At 39.4% G+C, this 16,346-nt stretch overlaps 1 protein-coding gene across 1 annotated transcript in view; it reads right to left on the reverse strand.

Moving 5' to 3' along the window:
- Positions 1-16,346, reverse strand: part of ARHGAP23 (Rho GTPase activating protein 23) — a 1,842,805-nt gene that overhangs the window by 681,124 nt on the left and 1,145,335 nt on the right. The window contains exon 3 of the mRNA XM_044055365.1: positions 13,264-13,288. Coding sequence (XP_043911300.1) covers positions 13,264-13,288 — 25 coding nt within the window. The remainder of the gene's footprint in view (positions 1-13,263; positions 13,289-16,346) is intronic.

The raw sequence follows: 16,346 nt of genomic DNA on the forward strand, positions 1-16,346 counted from the left end.
TTTAACAATCTTTTTGAATTTATTACTGCTGGTGGTAGTTTTTATGTTTAGTGGCAGAGAATTACAGAGTTTAGCGATGTAATTAAGTGTAGAGGGATTCTCTTGCTGTGTTGTTAGCTTTAGATATCTTTTATCATGATTTGTTGGTGGAACGCAAGACAGGATTAGTCATGTAGGGTTGGAGGAGGTTAAGAAGGGCAGGAATTTTGTCTGGTTGGTAGAGTAATTGATGGACCATGATCAGTTGGTTGTAGGCTAGGAGACTGGGCAGTTCTAACTAAATAAGTTGGCTTAGTGCAAGGCAATGAAATGATCTATAAGTAGATTCTGTGGCAAACTTTACAATTTTATTGTAGCAGGTGTCAAGATTACCCAAGTCTGATTTCTTTAGGTTGGTGAGAATTGGATATGTGTAGAGGAGGGTAGAGATAAGGTGAGTTCTAGCAATGGTAGCTTTTGTGTAGCTTGTTAGAAAATGTTTGTGTCTATATAAAATATGGAGTTTTTGTGTACTTTCTTTATTGACTGGGCTATGTGAATGTCACATTTCTTGTTGTTGTCTATAATTACACAGAGAAGTTTGGTATGGGATACTGGAGAAATAACTGTATTATTTGTTGATGAGATATTGAAGGATTGGAGGGGGGGGGGTCAGTGCTATTGTGGGTTGAAAAAGCATGAGCTTGGTCTTATTGGGATTAAGAATGAGCTGAGCATTAGCTATCAAAGCTTATACTGCAGAAAAGATTGCTGAGTTATAAGTTGAAGTTGCTAAAAGATGGGAGCAGCACATATTAGAGTTGAGTCATCCACGTACAGGACAAGAGATGCATGCAGGTTAGAAGTGTAAAGACTGTTAGCAAATAGGGTGAAGAAGACAGGACCCAAGATAGAACCCTGTGAAGCTCAAGAGTGACTGACTGAAGGGGAAAGAGACTCTTTTGCCATTTAACAGCTTAATGCAATCCAGCCAGATAATCCTGGAACCATGCAATTGCAGAGTAGCCAAGTTTAAGATCTTAAAGAGCTATTAGTTTGGTGTGAGAGACAGCATCAAAAGCTTTGGATAAGTCAAGAAAAATAGAGGACACCAGTTTGCCATCATTTTTTTGATGACTAACGGTGTTAGTGAAGGACATCAGGGCAGTAATAGTGCTATGTTTTGGTAGGAATCCATGCTGAGTGCTGGCTAGAAGATTGTTACTTAGGAGATAGTTTAGTAATTGAGAGTAAATGCATCTCTAAAATTTTGGAAAGTAGTGATAAGACTGCTATAGGATGGTACTTGGATAGTTCTGTTGAGCTTCCGTCTTTATGCAATGGGATAATATGCGATATTTTTGTTGGTGTTCGGAGGTGGATCGATTAATAAGGACAGATACTCTGCAGGTAACTGATCAGCTGCTAGGGTCACTGGTTTAAGTTTTTTTAAATATTTTTTTTATAATTTCTGTAGGAACAGGTCTAAACTGATAATCTACCAACAGTAACTTGTACCTACCTATGGAAAGTCCATCCACTATGTACGCCATTGCCCTTGTGGCTCTGCTGCTAAGTTAACTGGTATTTTACTTTGAATCTAAGCTGTGTAGAGGTTGGCACAGTGTTGGAAGATATTGTTAGGTTCCCCTCCCTTCCCTCCACTCTACTCTGGTCCTTCTCCTTTTTATCTGAGCCAGTATTTGTAGTTTTGTATTATAATAGCCTTTCCACTCTGAATTGAGCTACCAAAGTTATTCGTTCCAAAAAGTGCTCAAGTTACTGGTGGACTGTTTCTACTTGGCAGTTGACTGATGTTAAGTTAGAAATATATTAAAGCAAATAAAATATCACTGACTTCACTATTGTTGGATCAGCCTACAGAGTAACTGGATAACTGGAACTTTGGCTCTGACCTGCAGCAACCTACTTTCTCCAATAATTTTTTGCAGTTCCCTGTGATCTGGTTCACTGCTAATCTCTTGTCCCATCATTTTTCCCTAGATACAGTGTGGCTCAAAACTGTGGACCACCCGCCCCCTTCCCATTATCTGGGTTAAAATTAATTTGCTGTTACCTGGCTGGTGCCATTTTTAAAACAGTTTTATATACAGCGGTCTCAAACAGTCCCCGCACAGTGTGCTTGCCATGCAAGTTTCTACTGCATTTATCCGTTTGCTTAACGGTTTGAAACTACTTTAGTTAGTACTTTGTCTACAGTGTTTAGCAATTATGTTACTTAAACTCAACTGCCTTTGTTCTGTTCCGAGAGATACAAGCACCTAAAATTACAACTGATATCAGCAGAATATGAAGTATGGTGCAACACTGAAATGTGTTAAATCAGTGCACTATGCTACTGCTTATGTTTTTAGCTGAATACTGCAATGGTGTAGCTCTGTTATTTTTGTATATTTTAAGGCCACTGACTTTTGAATGCTCAAAAAGCTCCTTAAAAATGCTATACTTCTGAAGTCTGTTACCTGTCAAATGATAGTAGTTTATGTCGGGTTATCTCTGCACCTTAATGCTAGGCTATTTGCAAGTTAATTGTTAGGTCTAAAGGTTTTAGCATTTAACAGTTTTACAGTGCCTCTGTTATATCACATTCTGTTAATTTGTTTTCTTTTGGTCTGTTGGCTCTGACTTGCATCAACCTTTCTGTGATAGTTTTTTGCAGTTTGCGGTGCCCTGGTTCAGCCCTACTCAGGCTCATTCCACTCTCCTATCCTACCCTACCCCCATTTCCCAAACACACCCACTCTGCCTACATTTAACATTAACTAGCCATTCCCACAATCCCCACTAACCAATCACACAACTATTCCTCTGCCTCAATTACCATTCAATTTAAGTATTCAGTTTCATTCATACTACAAATTGTCTCTACACAAATTAAGCCCATTAACCCACATCAAGCAATCTACATGCACCTTAAGATATAGCCAAACAAGTATCACACTACAAAAACATTCCCATTACTAAATAACCCATCATTATCTATATATTCTATCAGAATAAGTACCCATCCTTAAACAACAGGCCCAGGTACCAACTCTTCGTAATCTCTCAAATCCTCAATTGCTTCCAGACTACATAAATTAATATTACACAGTCATACCAAAACCAACATGCAAGCCCTACACTCTACATTTCTCATTATTCTTACAATAACTGCTCACTCATTTAACTTCCTATCATATTTATCTAAAGATTCCAATCTCCACCCCTACTACCCCCTTCTCATCCCCAAAACAAACTGTACCCAAACTGTACCCAAAACTATCATGATATCACCTTTCATCTACAACATTAAAAACATAGCTCTGGTTTCATATATTATCTCTCTCTTACACCTTCTCTGCCCATTTCCTTAAAACACAATAAACTCGTATCAAAATTCAGAAATCTTATTACACATACAGCATGTAAACTCAGTCTTAGTGGTGATATACACCCAAAACTAATACAGCCCACAACCTCCCAACCCATCACTCAACCTCCTCAGAAAACAAGCTGATCTATTACTTAATATAAACATCAGTATAATTCTTAGTACAAGAACTGCAAGCCACCATTGCTCTTTACTTAGACATTGCTTTAATAACAAAAACATGGCTAAAACCAGACATCAGCAATAATGAAATTATCCTCCAGGCTATAATATCCTTAGGTTAGACAGGAAAAAAATGAGAGGAGGTGGATGAGCCATTCTGTTCAAAAATAACCTCAATCTAGCACCCATTAATCAAAACATCCCTGACTTCAATAACTCAGAAATAATGTTTCCAAAAGTAATAATCAACTCTAGAAAACACTTAAATATAGTTGGTGACTACATCCCTCCTGGTTAACAGCCTCTCCACTATTGAACACATCCTCCAGAGGACATCAAACTCCCTACCACAAGAAACCATCATGGGTGATTTCAACACAGACTGGTACACACCTATGACTCTCAAAATCCAACTAATCACATAAATCTTCACAGCATTACCCAAACAATTCAACTTCCTACTAGGGATGACAAAACATCTAAGAAGCAGTCCATCCTGGACTGGATCCTAGCTACCAGACCCATTCTAGCTCTACACTCTGGTCTCCCATATACCCTTAGCAACCATATCCTAACCTACTTATAGTAGTCTTTTATTACTGAATTTTTTCCATAAACAGCGTTACTGGTCAATTTTTGTAGTCAGGTGCCTTAAATTGTTGTACACTTTCAACAGTGAGAGTATTTTTTTTTCCTGTTTCAGGAATTGTGTTTCAGTGCTTTTACATGGTTGACTTTCCAGTTGTATATTCTGTTTATCTATAACCTGCTTAAAGTTAAATTCTAGTCACTTCAGCTTCCCTCCTCTGTGACTGCCCCATCCCCAACTGAGACATTAAGCTAAAGTTTCTGAAAGAGCTCCAATATTGGCTTTTTTCGATGGACCCCTATCTAGCTAGCCAGCTTCTTCTACAATTTTTTTTCCTGCAGCCTTCACACCCTTTTTCCAAGTGGTTTTATAAGGATGTCTCTCTGGAAATCAGATTACCATAAGAGGTGGATGTCAGACTCCCTTCCTCCCCTCTTTCACTGCTGTTGCCTGTTATGTAAGCTGTTTAAGTACTTTTCCCATCCACTGTTTTCTACATATCCATAATACTGAATCTCCACCCAGTAAATCAGTATTACTCGAGTAAACTTCCCTTACTACAAAATTATCTCCTGCTCATTTTCCTGAGGGTCAGCAAAGCTTGGCATCCTCGCCTGTGTTCTATAAGTGACTGACCTGTATCCAATGCCATCTAGGCAAAGCTAAGTACTTTTAATTGCACTTGCTTAAATGATTCTCGCGTGATCACTGTTTCCTGCTTTTATTTGTGCATTTCACTGTATTTTTTGTAAAAAAAAAAAAAAAATGCAATTCCTCTCACTGACTGCTGTAAGAATGTCTTGAAACTGCCTTCAGCAAGAATTTCTAGGTAGTTGTTAAAATGGTTTGTGGTAGAATTACACTTGTGGGTCTCCTACTGTGTTTTTACTGGGTTTATTCATCCTGTGGCACGAGAGGTTTCCCTGATCTGTCTGAGCAGGGAAATGCACAAAAGGGTTCATAGTGTAGATGTTTTATAGGCAAGAGGGCTCATTAATTAGTTTTCAGTGTTACTATAAATTCAACTAATTTGTGGCTAGGTGCTCACCTCACAGTGGCAGTTGGCAGTGCCCTGAACAGTAGCAAACACCTAGAAAGCAAATTTTCTCTGTACAAAGGTCCATAAAACAATACGGTGTAAAGCAGTAAATACAGTGCAAATACCTTGAGCACCAACAAATTTAGAGCAGCTAGTTGGGCATCGATTGACAGTACCTATAGATTTAGCAGGATTCAGTATTTTGTAAACATTAAAGTTAGTAGAAATTAGTCCTGTTTAGCATAATCTGCCACAATAAAGCACCCTTATTAGTCTGCATCAATAAAGCACCCTTAACAGCCTTCTAATGCCAATATAGTACTCCCTTGTAGTTTAACAATTAAAGGACTGCACAGCATGGACATGGAATTTCCCAACTTCTCTGTAGTCATCTTGGTGGATACAGGCATCTTGATACAGTGTAGCAATTGTTTCATGTTTACTGCCAACTACTTCATCCTTAAAGAAGCAGACACAGTATGTGAGAGGTGTAATTACACAATGACACTGGAGGCTAAACTCTTGCATGCAAGCACACACATCAGGTTGTCAAAACCATATACACAACATCCACCTCACATGCACACAACACTCACCTCACATGTCTTCTGTCATCAAACTAAACAGGCAACTAAGAGAGCTAATTAGGGCAGGCAAAGTCAACTTTGCGGTTAAGAGAAACTCCCAGGTGAAAGATAACCATTAGACTTTCTTCAGCTATGTCAGAAACATAAAGGGCAGCACACAATTTACTGAACAGGTGGTTGATGGTACCATATTCACAGAGTCTGGCAATGTAGAGAGCCTGTTTACGGGCAAGTTCATTTTCAACTTTACCCCCCATCCACACCCACCCCCCAAAAATACCCTCAAATATAACCCCTCCAACAACGTAAAGGGCAGCACACAATTTACTGAACAGGTGGTTGATGGTACCGTATTCACAGAGTCTGGCAATGTAGCGAGCCTGTTTACGGGCAAGTTCATTTTCAACTTTACCCCCCATCCACACCCACCCCCCAAAAATACCCTCAAATATAATCCCTCCAACTATAACTAGAGAGCAGGTACTGGCTGTGCTCGCTAAAGCCAAGGACTCAGCATCAATGGGCACAGATAACTTCCCAGGATGCCTCCTTAACAGTCTAAAATATGAGTTATCAGGATCCCTGGAGTTACTATTTAAGTATAGTCTTAAAACAGGCTTTGTGCCATGAGAATAGGGGATTACAACAGTCATTCCCATTCATAAGGGTGGACCTTCAGCAGATAGTGGAAACTACAGACCCATTAGTCTGACTAGTCTTATTTGCAAAGCCATGGAAATAATTATTATGGAAATTATCAGCAGAGACATAGGAGACCTCTAGTCACTGGATCCATCCCAGTTTGGCTTTGTCAAAGGTATGTCATGTTTACTTAACCTGATGGAATTCTTTGAAACAGTCACGAAGGAAATGATGAGGGAAAACAGAGTACAGTGCCTACGTAGATCTGATTAAAGTATTTGATACAATATCCCACTTGGGCATTGTCAACTAACTTTTGGAAATAGGTATAAACCCCATTATAACATGCATGATAACCAGCTGGCTTATTGATAGGACCAAAGAGGTTAGGATCAGTGAGGCCACCTCCAGAAAAAGGCTGGTCACCAGTGGAGTCCCTCTGAGCTCTGGGATGGACTCACTCCTTTTTAGCATCTACTTCTCGGATGTCAAATCTAATGTTAAAGGCCTCTGGCTATCCAAGTTCGAAGATAATTGCAAACTGGGAGAAGTCAATGAACCCCCAAGACAAGAGTACCCTTTAGGAAGTTCTAACACAAATGCCAAACCATGGCATAAAACTAAATACCAAAAAATTCATTACAGTACATTTCGGGAAATTAGCCACCCTGAGTAACTATATCTTCAATAAAACACCCCTAAAGGTTGAATCACTAGTCAGAGATCTCATGTAGACAGTAACCTAGGCTTCAACCAACATGCTGCTCAACTTGTACGTAAGGGCATGGCATCTAGGTCCAGAGAGGTCATTGTACTACTGTAATCAGCCCTCATCAGACCAAAATCATAGACTATAATGTCCCCTTTGGTATATACCTGACCAAACACATGCAGCACTTGGAATATCCATAAAGGTTCCGTACAAAAAGGATAGAGGGAATAAACACAATGTCTTATGCTGATTGCCTCAAAGCCCTGTCTCTTTACTCGGTATCACACTGACAACTTTTTCTGGTTTTTGAAAAAAAAAAAAAACACCTTTAATGAATTTTCACTTGTGACATTGACAAAGCTGCATTTATAGAAAAGTATGAAACAATATTAACAAGGTCACATGTGCAAACATTATACATCACATATATTGTTCTATACAATATAATCAATCCAGCATTACATAAATTGTTCAATTCCTCCCTTCTCAAACTTCATTCCTCCTCCAAAACATTTGTCTGCATGTATTCTCACAATTTCCATTTTTCTATGCATCTTACTCCTACCACTTTCTACAGATCCACTTCAGGTTCTTTTTATCTCTGTTAACAATATTTACTACTTCAAGTATGGTTGCTTTAGACACAGATTTCCACTTTCTAGTAATTGCTTTTTGACAACCACCAGAATTAAACTTAACAAAGCCTTACTATATCCACGCAGTTCAGATTGTGTATCCCACCTCAAAAAATCATTTACTTAGTTACACTCATTTGCTTGTCCAGTATTCCTGACACAGTACTCTGTGGGAAATTTTAAAATCTGCCAACTCATTACACTCTGAGAATATACATTCCCAGGTACCTCTTTCTTCACCATTACACCTCCAACACTTAGCTATCTACCCGAGGAAAAATTCTTTGGAGTCTGTTTGAGGTATAAAAGTACCTATGCGAACACTTCCCGGCAAAAAATCTTAACTCTTTTAGATTTTACTGCATATTTGGGAGGCATACATATGTCCTCCCATTGTTTCTTTGTGAAATGTTTATCTAATCTCTCTTCTAAATATTTTCTGATATGCTCTGATTTATTCCTACAGCTATCATACAATATGATATATGCCGTACTAATTATCCCTTTAACAGCAGCTTCTGTTCTACATTCAACTAAAAACTCAACCAGTACAGGTCTTTGATTTAGGATTCCCCTACTGGTATCATATAGACATCTGAGAGGTGATCTTTGCCTGGTGTACAAGGCATCCCTGCACCCTGTTATGATGAACCAAGTGCGCATTCACAAAATAGTATGAAAGCTACTAGCTTAAAAGACCTAGATTTAGCTTGTAACATAAGTAGGACATATTGAAGAGACATGTTTCTCAGAGAATTCCCTTTCTCTGGAACAGCTTTCCCATCTGTGTAACCCGGAGTTCCTCCTTAACTCTACTTAAGAGCAACTTGGGCCAATGGACGGGTAATCAAAAGTTCATTCCTGGTCTGGTTTCTATGTATTTGATGGACTGAGGCAGTCAGTGAATCACCCCTATAAAAATCTAATTTGTACGTCACATTTGGGTTGCATGGCTAGAATTATACAGGCCCTAGTTGTCATTAGCCTAGTATACACCTGATTATATCTCCTAGTCTGGTCACATAAGTTATCATATAGCCTAATCTGAGTTAGAAAGCAAGGCAAACAAATTAAACAAGACTTGAGAAAATTGAAAACTTAGAAAGCAGTTGAAACAATTAACAGAGAAATAAAAATGAAAAACAATACTGGAGAAATATGATAATTTTGTATGCGTGTTTTACTGTGGTAAGGCTTTTTTAAATAATCAGTTTCACTTTAATTGTATTATTTATTGTGCAATTGTGTTGGATTGGGCATGCTTTTCCCTTTAAGGGTTTGTTTCTCTAGGCTGTGAAGATTCATGAAAGATTTACATCTGAGATATCAGAGTGGGCAGTAAAGTAGTTTTGGTACCGTTTCCACTCTTTTTTTTAAGATGTACAGAAAACTATGGCAGAGGGTGGCTATTACCCTGACAGCACCAATAACTTCTGTTTGGTAAAGAAGCTATAACATCATGGAAGTAGAAAAACACGTTTCCCATTAGGTACTCCTATGCTAAAGAGGACAGGTACCTAATTTTCATGGAGTGCTGCCAGGAAGTACTGCCTGGCCAGCAGTACAATATAGGATGTAAAAAATACAAATATTACATTCAGCACACCACGCATGTCACAAAGCATGTTTTGTGCACGTTTGCAGACGGACACGCCTATGTGAGCACTCCATCAAGTAGGAAATGCATTGCAAACATTACATCATAGCACACCATGCATGTCACAAAGCATGCTTTGTGCATGTTTGCAGACAGACACACCCATGTGAGCACTCCATGAAGTAGGAAATGCATTGCAAACATTACATCATAGCACACCACGCATGTCACAAAGCATGCTTTGTGCACGCTTGCAGACAGACACGCCTATATGAGCACTCCATGAAGTGGGAAATGCATTGCAAAGTATCATTATGAAACTAAGACCAGTGAGGCTGAAGACCACCTCTTAGTTGACAGAAAACACACTTTCTGAATGACCCCTAACATCAAAAACAGACTGCAGAAAAATGAATAGAGGACAATAATAAACACTGGGAAAACGTAGGTGACAATTCAAAAACCTGGACATCTTCAAGGTGAGCAGGACTGTTGTAGCACTACATGCACAACCCAAAGGAAAGGATTCTTCTTATCACAAGAGATGAGAAGAAAACAAAGGATGCAGAGAACATGTGTACGTGCAAACAAGCAGTATACAAATGCAGCACAAGTGATGTAGAAACAATATAAAACGCAAGTTTAAAAAAAAAAGAAACTTCTAGCAAACGTCCACCAGAATAAAATGGGGGAAAACAATAGCGAAAGCCCTTTCAGAATTTACTTCTGTATTTAATTTTGTTTACCAGGGCAGAGCACTGATGAAATCTGACCACTTGCAGACTCAGCCTGCGTTACAAAGTAACAACAATATAGAAGCATTAAAGGTATAACTAAATTATACAGTATAATGATATACACAGATGTAAAAAATATCTGCACCTATTTACAAAAAGGTTTAAAAAGAGGAAGGGTCAGGAGTATGAAGTGCAAAATAAAAGCGAACACACTTTAGAATACTAACAGGTGCAACAGAGGTGCTAATAACAGCAGAAGAGGATGTTGGGTATAGAATAAGGGGTGGAAGGGTAGATGAGGAAGTAGTGGGTATGAGTTTGTAAACTGCAGAGGTTAGGAAATTGTTTTCTGGGATGAATGCAAGAATGCAATCATGGGAGTTAGGTGACATGGCCTGTGTTCTGACATGCGTGCACTTATACTGTTCAGTTAGGTATTGTTTGAACTGGTGTCTGAACTGTTTGTGGTCTGCAATTTCTGTAAATTCAAGTTGCAAAGGTTGCCACAGTTTAGGGGCAAGAACAGAGAAGTTGTGGTCTGTGGAATGAGGTTTAGTGAATGGAGTTGAGTGTAGGGCCATCAGTGCATTGGCTTCTTAGATTGCAGTGTGGGTTGGATGTAGTTATTCTTATAGTTGAGGGATAGGGTGGGGTGGAATATCTTGGCATAGGAATTTGAATTAAAGGCACCCAAGAAAGAGGTTGACTGCTACCCATTCAAGGAGTTGCAGTGATGTTCACACCGAGGGGTTTTGATGATGAAACGACAGATTTAACTAGAAATAGAATGTAAGGTGGAACTGTTTTCCCCTAATATATTTGGGGAAGCATTAAAAAATGCTGTTCATGAAGGATAATTCAGTAACCTAATCCACCAACAAAGCAATAATGCACACCATTAGTACGATTAATGCCAGAATGAAAAAAGGCACACCCTACCAAAGTGCCACTCTTACTAGACTTCCTGAATCATATAGTTGTCTGAAAATGGCATAAAACACTATTCATGGCCAAAATGGTAACAAGTTCAGAAAACTTACTAAACACTATCTTAACTAATGCATTTGTGCCAGCCAATAAAAAAACACTCCAGAACTGAGGAGCCCTGCATATACAGAAAAGTCATGGCAAAAGTATGCTACAAGCGCAACTATTTCTTGAGACCATTCATCAGAAGAAAGTCAATAAATGCACATGACATTATCTGAACACTACACATATGCTGTGTTAGCACAACCTCTAGCCTGTGGATATAATGACTGCACCAACTGTAGAATGCCCTAAACAGCAAGGAGATCTCAAAGCTGGAAAAGTTTGTGAGAAACCATCAGTCTCAATCACAGAGGAAACATCACAAAATCTATGAGATGTGACTGAATCAGGACTCCTGGGTGACATACAAAAACCCCTCATATAATAACCAAAATACAAAACCTTTTAACACCTGCAAGAGCTCAAGCCCAAAATGATACAATTTAGATTACTCAAAAATGTATTTGGTTCTAAGTGCATAAAAATGATGCATATTCATTTTTCTCGAGTAAACAGTGCCATTTTCTGCTATTTTCTATACTGCCTTGCTCAAACTAGTAAGTTAAGAACACAGCTGCTTCTCTCAAAACCAGTGCTGTTCTTTGCAGGGAAGAGAAGAAAGAGTTACAAAACATGTCAGCACATCTCTAAAATGCACTAAAAATGTTTCAACTTCACGCATACATGCATACGCAGATATATAGATAATGTCTAATGCTCCTCTTTTCAGATATAGCAGGCTTCACAAACTTTACATTCAGGGATAAGTTTCCTAGACTAGTGCATAAACTTACTTCAAATACTAACCCCACAAGGGCGTTTAGTATTCTCCGTCCTGAAAAAAGATCACCTTTGTTGCAGTCCGCTGCTATACTTGACAGCCCTAATATAAAGAATATAGGGAGCCTGTACTGCAGCAGTCATTACTTCCAGCTCTGTGTGCACACTAATGTTTCCTGACTTGTTCATTTACTGTAAACTTCTGTACAGGTCATCCTCACATGTAACATGAGCTGTCTCCTATGGAGCTCACAAACTTAATTATATTTCATTTTACTATTACCACATCAAAGTCTCACAACAGGGCAATCGATAGCTGAAACTTACTTTCACAGTTGCTCTCCTGCAGTAAACCTTAACTGCAACAGTCAGTAAGAAAAATCTTTGCAAGGCAACACGCAATTAAGTAAAAGACAGCAAATTTACAATCTCAATTAATGTTGTATTTTACATTATCAGCCGTTTACAGTTGAAATTTCCAGCAAGATATGTCAAACTTGTCAACAGAAGAATTTCGAACATTAAGTTTCAATTAACATAACAGATTCTCTTTGCATGCATTCTTCTGTCACTAAACAGCACGGCCTAAGATATAGACCACTAATGAAAACACGCAAAACAGATTTGAAGACTTCTCATACATAACATTTATATGTCCTTTTAAAAAGATGTGCTGTCCGAGGAATTAGTAAATTAGTGCATGCTTTTGTTTTCTCCTGCAATAGATCTTTACTTGCAAAAAATCAAATCTAATTTCATAAGCTGCTCCTTTAACAACATTAAAACAGGAATGCAGGAGAAAGAAAAAAAATGGTAAGAAACACCCTTTATTTTGGGGCAAGAAGAGTTGTACTGTAATCTAAGGGGAAAAAAGTTATTTTAAAACCCATACGAAGTTCACAGTCTCTTACTGCATTTAGTGACAGTTCCACAAAAATGGATATCTCACCTTATGACTAATAGTCCCGAATACCTGCAGAAACAGATCTGCCCTCAGAGGGTTCGCTATCTACAATACAGGTACCTATAAAGGTACAGATGCAGATTGAAAGCCACTTGATTTAAGAAAACATGAATGCAAACATTTCTAAATGTGCATTGACAGACCACCCACAAAGCTGTGTCACAGCTGTAGAACCTGAAAAAGGAATCTGTGTTCCTTCACCAACAAGAAGGATTCACCTGTCAGCAAAACGCTGAGGTTGGACAGGAAAGAGAGATGTGCGGAAGCTAAATGCATTACATGTCCAGTTTGCTCTGTAGCTCTCACTTCACAACACACAGAAAGCAAAGACAACACAGCACACATATAACATTACTGAAGTGTCTCTGTTTAAGTAAAACGTACCATTAGATGGCACCAGCAACAATTACTCACCTTTTCGGTTTCCATTTTCTTCATCCTGAAAGCAAAAGAAAAAACGTTTTTCAGTCAAATACACATATATATGATACATTTCTTCTGCAAGCTATAATTACATTACTAAATATTGAATATATTCAAATCTAGATCAAATAATTCTGTAAAGATTAATATTCATAAATATTTATGTTATAATGCTCTCAAGTCCGATGGTCCTTAAGGTAATCTTGACTGCAACTAAATAAAAAGGTGAAGTGCTGTGCTAGTCCAGTGAAAGAAAAATACTGCAGTAGAGAGGTGATACGACCTCTGATTGCGCCGACATACAGGTTACAATACAGGTATTGGAAATGGGACAACTAACATTATCGTGCTACTGTTCCACAATGAATACAGCCAAAAGATACACTGACCAACTGCTTCACTTGCTTATCTTCCCAAAAATACCTCACTGTATGCTTATGACAGAAGTTCTACATGCCATGGTGAGCAGACCGTAAAGATTTAGAAATGCATTAATACTGAGATACCATGACCTACGCCCCCCCCCCCCCCCCCCCAAAGAGCTCACAACAAAAAAAAAATGATTAGGTAATATAATTACAAAGATATATAAGCAGGCTGACTGAAAATGTCATTACATTGCTCAAAAGGAACGTGGAGAGATGAAAGACACTGCTGATTCAGCGATGATAGCTTTTCTATTCCATAAACAGCCATTCCAACTAGAAACACTGGCATTGGATAAATTGTTTTGTAGTGTAAAAAGTACAGTTGTGTAAAATCTTACCATAACGGTAGTTGTACTTGCCTTCACCGTTGCAGTATTCCTTACAAATAGGATTCCCTGCCATGAAGCCCACAGTCTGGTCAGTTTACCAAAGTCTGCCGTTGCTTTAAGGTACGCTGAACATCACCTGCATACTCTTTTCATAGGGTAGGGCATAAAGGTGATGTTCAAGCATACCAGCCTCAGAACTGATTGCCCTAGTAGGAACAGCAGTCCAAGGGAAACCAAGGAGAACCTGCACATCCAGGAAGGAAAAAAGACCAGGGGATGGTAGGAGGGAGTGAATACTGCAGTGGTGAGGGCAAGGACATCTACCGTCATGGTATGATTTTACACACCTGTACTATGCCCTTACATTCACCGCTGCAGTATTCCTTACTAATGGGAGAGTCCCAAAGCTCAAGAAGAAACCTGGGAGGAGGAAGCAGCAGAGCCCTCCAAGAAGCCATGAAGTATGGCAGCAGCAAAACCAGCTCTGGAGATACCACCCGACTGGTAATGCTTGGTAAAGGTAAGTCCAGCTAGCAGCTTCAAGAATAGAATTAGCATCTAAGCCTTTGAAAAAAGTACCAGAAAAAGCCATGGCTCTAGTGGAATGAGCCTTTATAGAAGAAGGAAGGCTCTCGCCATGAAAAGTGTAACAAAAGGAAATAGCCTTTGAAATCCAAGTGGAAATAGTTTGCTTGGAAACAGCCAAACCTAGGATGAAAGGAAACAAATAACTGGTCAGATTTTCTGATAGATTTTATTTGGATAAAGCTAAAACTAAGCTGTCTATGCACATCTAAGGTATGCAGCACCTTCTCACTGTCAGACTGCAGAGAGGGGAAAAAAGTAGGCAACTTAAGAGACTGATTAAAGTGACAGCTCATTAACCAACTTGGGCATGAAAGAAGGATTAGTACGCAAAGACACCCTGTCCTCATGAAATATCAAAAAAGATGGATAAGCCATAAGGGCTTGCAACTCAGACACCCATCTGGCAGAAGTAAGAGCTAACAAAAGATCTGTCTTCCAAGAACAATGTTGCAAGGAAGCTGAAACAGGAGGCTCAAAAGGATCCGGAGTTAATTTTTTCAGAATGAAATTAAGATCCCAGGGAGGAGGAACAGGCTTCCTGGGAGGACTAATATTAAGGACACCTTTAAGAAATTGTTTAGCCTCAAACCTAGAAGCTAACAGGGGTGTTAAAGGCAGACAAGCAGAAAGAGCTGATAAGTGGGCCTTAATAGAAGAATAGGCCAAACCAGCATTGAGCAACTCACACAAATAAGAAAGAACCAAAGTAACATCCACAGAAAGTGGGTCCAGGTCACAAGAAAGACAACAAATAGAAAACCTCTTCCATTTAGATAAGTAGGATTTCCTAGTAGTATTTTTTCTGGCCTCCTGCAAGACCTGCAGCACCTCCTCAGAAAAAAGGTATCTATGAGGGATCAAAACCCTATCACCCACAGTGTCAGTTGAAACGTAGACAGGTAGGGATGGATGAGAGACTCCTTGTGTTTTGTGAGGAGATCCACCCTGTGAGGGAACTTGTAATGATTGCCCTTGACTAGATCCAGAAGTAGAAGGAAACAGTGCTATCGCGGCCAAAAGGGAGTAACCAACAAGATTTTGGGAGCATCTGGTTGAATTTTGAACGGGACTTTCGGAATGAGGGGAAGGGGAGGGAATGCGTAAAGAAACATCCCCTTCCAAGAAAATGAGAGGTCTGCCACCTTCCATATCAGAGGACCTGGGACTGTGGCACAAAACAGAGGATGTTGTCTGTTCAGAGGGAAGGCAAAGAGATCTACTTGAGGAGTACCCCACTGGTGAACAATGTCCAGAACATCCCTGTGAAGGACCTGCTCATAGTGTCTGCCACAATGTTCTGATCTGAAGGAATTTAAACAGCCTGAAGAGTCACTTGATATTGTATAGCCAGATCCTATACCAGAATTGCCAGCCGGCAAAGATGGTAAGATCTCGTACCTCCCTGTTTGTTGATATACCACATGACAATGGTATTGTCTGTGAATACCTTGAGAGGTCCTGGAGAGAAGAGAGGATGAAAGGCCTGAAGAGCCAGCATAAGGGCCCTCATCTCTTTGATGCTGATGTGCTCCTTCCGCTGACGAGGTGACCATATTCCCTGAACTCTCAGGGAGCCAAACGTTGCTCCCCATCCTACATCTGAAGCATCTGTGAACACATCCTGAGAGGAAAGAGGTGGTTGAAAATGGAACCCTGGATTTAGAGACAACTGCTGAATCCACCACAGAAGTTCTTTCTTGAGACACAGGAGAAGAGGAACAGGAAAGTC

This window comes from Protopterus annectens, chromosome 13.part0 (genome assembly GCF_019279795.1).
Source record: "Protopterus annectens isolate FY-2018-M chromosome 13.part0, PAN1.0, whole genome shotgun sequence".
NCBI classification, from domain to species: domain Eukaryota; kingdom Metazoa; phylum Chordata; order Ceratodontiformes; family Protopteridae; genus Protopterus; species Protopterus annectens.